This window comes from Quercus robur, chromosome 4 (genome assembly GCF_932294415.1).
Source record: "Quercus robur chromosome 4, dhQueRobu3.1, whole genome shotgun sequence".
In the NCBI taxonomy this organism is placed as follows: Eukaryota; Viridiplantae; Streptophyta; class Magnoliopsida; order Fagales; family Fagaceae; genus Quercus; species Quercus robur.
This window is the reverse complement of record NC_065537.1, coordinates 35,779,668-35,787,434: the sequence shown is the minus strand read 5'-3', so window position 1 is coordinate 35,787,434 and position 7,767 is coordinate 35,779,668. Positions and strand designations below refer to the sequence as shown.

The following is a 7,767-nucleotide window of genomic DNA, read 5'->3' as shown; positions in this document are numbered from 1 at the left end:
CAACATCCTCGCCGATGCTTTGGTTTCCAATTACGCTACATTTCTCTCTTGACTTCGATCTCATCGCTCTACTCGTGGGTCTGAGGCAAACAGCGGAGTGGGTCTGAGGCGGATGGCAGTGTGGGTCTAAGGCTGATCGGCAGCTTGGGACGTCTGATGGGTCAGTGACGTTGAGCTTCCGTGGCGATGACGTTGACGATGAGTCGAGCCGGCAGCGATAAATAGAGTGAGCTTAAGAGATCGAAGTTGAGAGAGTGAGCTTGAGATAGATGAGCTTCAAATGAGATGAGAGTAAATGAGAGAGAAAGGCACGGTGTGAAGAGAAATAAAAAATAAGCAAGTTGCATTATTTTAATCCCCGGCTGGAATAAAATTTTTTTTTTTTTTAGCTCTCAGTTATAGTGCACATCTATCTATAGATATGTACCATAGCAATGAAGTTAAAAAAAAAATAGCTATAGCTCCACTGCTAGATGGTGGTTTTTTGTGTTTTGGTGGAGCTAAAATAGTTATATAACTATTTATCTCTACTGCTGCAAGTGCTCTAAAAAAAGTTTTTTTAAATTTAGGACCTGTTTGATAACAGTGTTTAAACAATAAAAAGTGTTGTTTAAACACCACAATACGTATTTCTATACAATTTTTTACCTACAAGTATTTCTATTAAACTTAAACAATGTTACTAAAATTTTTTTACCAAACAAACACTTAATGTTCAAACACCCTAAAATGAGAAAGTCTTATTAAAAAATCCCTTTTCATACGCATTAATTTTTTTAAAAAACATAATTTTCAATATTTAATCATTAAAAACGGTTATTTAGACTTTTCACCAGAGGGGTTGATATTCTTTTTCTTTTTGTTTCTTTGTTATTTTGTTTCCCGGCCGGCTGTAATAATAAGCGGGCCCAGGATGATAAGAGCATCCAATTCCAATCCAATTTATGTTTGATGTGGCTAGAGCTACATTGTTGTACGGGTCAAAATAAATTGCAAGAAGAGGAAGAAATAAAGAAGGGACAAAGAGCCAAAAGATGCGCACAGACAAAGAAGCAGTGAGGCAGAACAGTGTCTGAACTGAACTGTGGAGAGTGAAACACAGAGAGAGCAGAGAGAGAGAAAACCATTTCAGTCAAAAAAGAGCAAGCAACATGGGTGAAACAGTGAAGCGCACACACAAAGTTTGAATTTTGAAGAGAAAGAGAGTAAAGATGGAAAGGAAAGAAAAAGGTGGTGGGAGGAGTGAGAGAGAAGAGAAAAAAAAGCAAGGATTAATGGTGAAAAAGTTGAAACAAGGTATGTTGTTGGTGGGGAAAAGAGGAGGAGGGCCTTGTACTCCACCACCCACATGGAGACTTGAGCTTGATAACAACCTCACCTTTCCCAACAACGCCAACATATCCACATCAATCTCTGCTAGAAAGCTCTGTGCTAACCTCTGGGAGATTCAGCCCCACCACCACAACCCCGTTGCTAAAATGAGCAGGAATGGTGCTAGGATTCGCCGCCACAAACGCAGGGAAAACAAGGGGTTTCAGATTTCCAAACACTTGGTTGACCCTCCTAGTACCCCACCTAACCAGGTACCACTTTTACCTTTGTGGGCTCTGTAAGTTAACTTTTCATGTGTTCTTGTTGGTCTTTGTCTCTCTCTTGTTTTATTGATGTTTTGCCTTGGCAAGGCTAGGATTCCACTAGTTTGGTTGTTGAAGTGTTAAATTTAGCTATAATCTTCTTGGCTCCGTGAATTGATCACATATTTAAATTTAGCACAAGTTTTATTTTCAATTTTTGGTTCATTACCATATACTTTATAATTTCACATGTTCATTTGGGGAATTCAGTTCCAAGTTTTCAACTGAATGGTTTCTACTTTGGTTTCATGACTTTTTGTTAGCATTTTCCCAAGCATGACTTTTCTTGGGCACGTCTTGATGGATCCGTTTCATTGAAATAGGAGGATTTTAATACATGGTTTCTAGTAGTTCAGACTTGTAACAATTCCTCAATTTAAGTTTATAAATCCAATCTGTAACAATTCCTCATTTCCTCTACTTTTTTTTTTTTTTTGGTTGCCGGGGGGGTTGGGGGGGAGGTTGTGGAAGCATGCCTTTACTCAACCATGGTGGAGTGAGCATGCTTTTACTCAACCATGGGAGCCACCAACAATATTCGCAGTGACCACTTGTCCCGTTGAACCATCGGCTAATACCACTTGTTGGCATTTTTCAGGTTGTGAGAGCTTCATATAACATCTTAGGACACCACTTAACCTAAAATCTTAAGCTAATGAGTTTGAGCCCAACAATGTTATCTTAATTACTAACTCTTACAATTATTATATGCTTTAGGAATTTACTACTTAAACAACCATACGAATCACACATGAATATTCCAACATATTTTTTTCCATGTTTTCTCTTCCTCTTTGTTAAAAGTATATTTTCAATCCAATTAGTAATTTTTGCCATATGTTTTATTGCAGCCAGAAAGGAAAAGTAGGTTGAGGAGGCATGTTGCAGCATCACTTATACAACACCCTCAATCTGTTGACAGGAATGATAGTGCTCTACAGCCCATATCTCCCTCAAGTTATAGTAGCTCATTCGAGGTAAGAATTACACTCACCCTTCCATCCCTCCCCCCCCACCCCCCCCCCCCCCCCCCCCCCTCCCCCCCCCCCCCCCCCTTCCCCCCCAACACAAACAAAAATGGTTCTCTGTTATTGGACTTTTCTTCATTTCTTTCTTTATAGCTCTCTCTCTCTCTCTCTCTCTAGCCTGTGAGTTTTTGTAATATTCTCAGATCAACAATTTGCTAAATTACAATATAGAATAAATGTATTTGATTCATAAACTGTGCCTGTATTCCTTTGGAGCACAAAATGGCTGTTTATCAGAAACTTTTTAAGTATGAGAGTGATTAATGATTATGTTGCAACTTATCTACTGTATATTACGAAGTTGGTATATCATATCTTGTCTTTCTCTCTCTCTCTCTCTCTCTATATATATATATATATATAACTCATATGTTAGTGATATATCGAACATTTCACCTTTGGATTTTATGTGTGTCAATTTAGTCCTGCATTGTCAATGTGAACAACTAACAGCTTGGACATTATGTTTGTGACAAATAGAACATTCTATTAAATTAAATGTTAATGGAGTTAATCACATTACATGGGTGATTTTATCGATTTTTCATGCATTTCAGCCCCCCTCCTCCCCTACTCTCTTAACATTAAAAACGAAAGAACATAACACTTACAGATTAACCAAATTTGCCCGATGTAGAGGCAATAAAAAAAGCTGCATAAATATATATATATATATATATATATAATCTCCAGAAAATGGCCGAGTCCAACCAATCTTACTTGATGTTGACTAAATCACTAAAGTAAAACATCCTCCCAAATGAACCACATACTACAAAAGAAAGAAAAACAAAAAACAAAGATTATGAAAGAAAGGATGCCATTTTTGGTTATTAATTTTACAAAAACAATGCCGATGAAGAGGGACTAAATTGGCACACAAACAAAATGTCCAACGGTTTAATTGTTCAAATAAAAAATGCAAAACTAAATTGGCACTCATATGAAAATTAAAGGGTGGTTTTTTTTTTTTTTTTTTTAAAAACCCTTTTTTTTTTTCCTCACATACAGTCGTTATTATAATATTGTTCAAAAGGGAGGCCTTTCTAAAAAATCCCCATTTTAAATTATACAATATCCTATCAGATTTAGAATTTTTACGTTAAATTTCAGAATGTGCTTACTTGTGATTTCTCTTCTAATTACATCAACAGTTGTATTAATCCTTGCCTGTCATGCTTGTAAATTATGCCAAAGACCCTATTTTTATGACTTCTATAAAGGCAGATACTTGCTGATGAGCATCATGACTGGCATACAGTAGTTGGTTAATTAATCATGTAATGGTGACGAGATGTAATCATATTAGTTGATGATTTGTTAACTTCCTTTTGGAATTGCAGTTACTACGGGTGGAACTAGAATTTTGAGAATTGGGGGGCAGGGGGGATGCGGGCTGGGGGGCAAAATAATAGTAAATATAAAAATTGAACCAATTTAGAAGTGTCACACAAGAAATAAGAAGAATTTAGGAGGCCAACTTCATATCTTTTGAAAACTTTAAGTAAATTTAGGGGTAAAAATATAATATTAAGGAAGTTAGGGGGGGGGGGGGGCAACCATATTTTTTTGAAACTAATATTTGGAGGTAAAAAACTAATATTTGAGAAGTTTGTGGGGGCCATGGCCCCCCCAAGCTTCAATGTGGTTCTGCCCCTGTGCTGCAAGAATGCCATATATCCTACTATACTTATCATAATAGATTCATTAAGTTCACTGCTCATATTCTCCTCTTTATATCCTTCTCAAAATAGTCCATCGACTATTTCACTCTATTTTATGTTGGTGTGCTGAATTGGGAGACCCTTTGCTTTCACAGGTGGTACCTTATAACCCTGTTGTCACTCCCACAAAGTCTTTGGACTTCAACGGTAGAATGGGTGAGTCAAGTTATAGCCTTAAAACATCCACAGAATTACTCAAGGTAATCAATCGGATTTGGAATCTTGAAGAACAGCATGCGTCCAATATATCATTGGTGAAAGCACTGAAAATGGAACTGTATCTTTCTCAAGCTAGAATTAAAGAATTGCTGGAAGAGAAGCATTTGGAATGGCATGAAATGGATGACTTGATGATGCAAGTTACAGAGGATAAAATTGTTAGGAAGAATAAGGTGCAAGATCGAATCCAAGCTGCAGTTGAATCAATCAGGGATGAGCTAGAAGGTGAGAGGAAGTTAAGAAAACATTCAGAAAGCCTGCACCGGAAACTAGCTCAAGAACTTTCTGAACTGAATTCTTCTTTTTATAATGCTTTGAGAGAGCTTGAAAGAGAGAGAAAAGCACGAATTCTGTTGGAAAACTTGTGTGATGAGTTTGCAAAAGGAATAAGAGAATATGAACAAGAAGTACGGTCCCTGAAGCACAAAACTGTGAAGGGTAGTGTTGGTAGGGAAAACCCTGACAGGTTAATTCTCCATATTTCAGAAGCATGGCTTGATGAACGGATGCAAATGAAGCTAGCAGAAGCTCGAAATGATCTTGCAGAAAAGAAAACAATTGTGGAGAAGATAGGGTTTGACATAGAAACCTTTCTTCAAGCTAAAAGGTCTATTAAATCAAGGAAAAATGGGAACTTCTCCCTAGTGGAGCTAAAGAAAATTTGCTCACATAAACCTTCATTGGAGTCCTTTCCTTTGAATGAGCCCGTTAGTGCAACTCAAAATGCAGCTGATGAAGGAGATTCCTCAACTGATGGTGATTCACATTGCTTTAAACCAAACAAGGAAACTGATGGAAAACAAAGCAAAGGTAGCTGTAAACAAAACAGTGATAATGCTGCAGAAAGCCATCAGAATAAAATAGTGAAATCAAATTCCATAAGAAAAAATTTTGGATTATGGGAAATTGAAGAAGTCTGTAACCCATCCAGTTTGCAAGGGCAGTTGAACGAACATATGGCAAAGGCCATGCCATGTAATGGAAACAACGAGTTTCCTGGGAGGCAACAGGGTGAAATGGGTGGAGAAAAGCAAGATGTAATAAACTATCCTGAGAAATTTGGAATGTGTGAAGCTACCGAAGGTCTACATGAAAGACATGGCAAACGGGTTGGGGCCTGTGGATTGAACACAGGACATATGCCTGATAACTTGATTAGAAGTCATTCTTTGCCATTGGAGGATGACAAGATATATCCCCAGAGTAATTGCAAGGAAGATTCTTGCATTCGATCCATGTTAACAGGTAATGCTAATCCAGTGCAACAGTGGATGTCAAAATTAACAACCCCAGATGTTGAAAATTCAGAATCTACTTTAAGATGGCCTCGGGGCTTGAAGGAAAATACATTGTTGGCAAAACTACTTGAAGCAAGGTTAGAGGCACAGCTTTCTCGGTCAAAAGCTTCCAAAATTTCCTTTTAAATTCAAGGGAACCATAGATTTTCCTGTAGAAAGAAGCTTCTGAGTATTGGTAACGAAATGTCTCTGAAAAAAAGGTGGCATAATTTTTTTTGTTTCTTTATCTTGTTATAATAGAGTAAATTTTGTACAAGAAAATTGAATTATTCTGTAATTCACATGGTTAGATCAACTGGGAACATTCAAGATAACTACTTCTTAGAGTGGACTTCACTTGTCTTTGCTGTTTGTAACATCTATAAATTCTAACAACGTCAAGTAATAGAAAATATGATTTCAATGGTAAAGAATACGTGTAATTGATCCTGAATAGTTTGTTGAGAACTCATAATCAATTTCAAAATTTTGAGACTAGGGTCTGGTAGTTTTTGTTTGTTATTGTTTCTCAAGTGTGTGATCAACCCATCTTTGTTGCAACAATACGTGTATGTTGATAAGAATCAACAAGCATTAAAGGATCCATTGCATGTTTCAATTAGGCCTATTACTAAAGCATGATCCAAGAAGATCAAAGAAGCACTTAATGAGCTGATTCAAGAGATTTGGGCTAATTCTAACACAGAATATTCCAAGCTTGGCCCAAAGGAAGATGAAGGTGTAATAAATTTAATCCAAGCTATTAAGGGCTGATCTGGCTTAATTGGGCGTAATTTATGGTGTGGATTAATGGCTGATTGACTTTCTAACATCATACCAATTAATAGATATTTTTCCGATTCTGGAGTTGCTAATTTCAGACCAAATCCACCTTAATTTTAGACTTTTATTATTTAGAACATTTTTTAGCTATTTTCCTATTTTGGAGCTGCTATCTTCAAACCAAATCAACTTTAATTTAGGCTTTTATTATTTATTATGTTTTTTATATTTTCCTATTTTTAGTCATATCTTATAAATAGCATGCACTCATTATAATGGAGGATTATTGAATAAAAAAAAAAAAAAAATGAGGTTTTGCTTCTTCTCTTGGTTCTCCAAGAACTGTGAACTTATCAGGAATTCTTCCTTGTGGCATTCAAATTTTATACCTTCGGTTCATAATTCAATTATAATCATTGGGTCGAGGTCTGTTACTTATATATTTGGTTTACATTTCATTTATAGACGTTGGGTTGGGGTTTCTATCAAAATCTGAATTTTAGCTTTCTTTGGCAAGTATTCTAATATTATTTGTTGGGTCTCAAAGCGTATCGATTGAGGTTCGCATCATTTGGTATCGAAGCACAGGTTCTAAAATTAGTTTTACTATCTTGTTATCTTTTGTTTCCTGCATCATCCTATCTTGTTCCTTTTGTATTCTTTATTCTTTATTCTTATTTTGTGACGTGCACCAAGTCAAAATTATGCACCAAATTCAGGAAAAAAAAATTGTTTGTAGTTTTAGTTCTCTCAAACCAAAATATTGTTTTCTTTTGTCCTCTTCCTTTGATTCATTGTTTTTGTAATATTTTCTTACTGTCGATATTGGTTCAAATACTACAAGTTGAATTTCTTGATCAAGTTTATTAATTAAATGAAGAATTGAAAAAGGGAAGCTACGAGTGGAAAAAGGCAAAAGAGTGTGAGTCTAATATCAAGAAAAAGCCAATTTAAGAATGAAACATGAGTGTGAGTGACATAATTTGAGTGCAAACACGTGAGGGAGTGTTGTGAGGAATTATTTCTAACATTTCTCTATAGTTTCAAAAAGTATGTCTTCCAGAGGCAAAGCATCAAATAGAAAAGGAGGGGAGGAGTCGTC

The 7,767-nt window shown here is 36.2% G+C and overlaps 1 protein-coding gene across 1 annotated transcript; it reads left to right on the top strand.

Moving 5' to 3' along the window:
* The first annotated feature begins 942 nt into the window (after positions 1 to 942).
* LOC126721219 (uncharacterized protein At5g41620-like) lies at positions 943 to 6,245 on the top strand. Its single transcript, XM_050424269.1, has 3 exons — positions 943 to 1,583; positions 2,486 to 2,611; positions 4,482 to 6,245. Exons 1-3 carry the CDS (start codon positions 1,212 to 1,214, stop codon positions 6,027 to 6,029), a joined length of 2,046 nt encoding a protein of 681 aa, XP_050280226.1. The 5' UTR covers positions 943 to 1,211; the 3' UTR covers positions 6,030 to 6,245.
* Positions 6,246 to 7,767: the final 1,522 nt, after the last annotated feature.

What these genes read in the sequence shown, in the direction of transcription:
- LOC126721219 (XM_050424269.1), top strand. Translation starts at nt 1,212, where the DNA reads ATGGAAAGGAAAGAAAAAGGTGGTGGGAGGAGTGAGAGAGAAGAGAAA. An exon ending in CTAGTACCCCACCTAACCAG is followed by an intron (nt 1,584 to 2,485) that starts GTACCACTTTTA and finishes GTTTTATTGCAG; the next exon opens with CCAGAAAGGAAAAGTAGGTT. An exon ending in GTTATAGTAGCTCATTCGAG is followed by an intron (nt 2,612 to 4,481) that starts GTAAGAATTACA and finishes TTGCTTTCACAG; the next exon opens with GTGGTACCTTATAACCCTGT.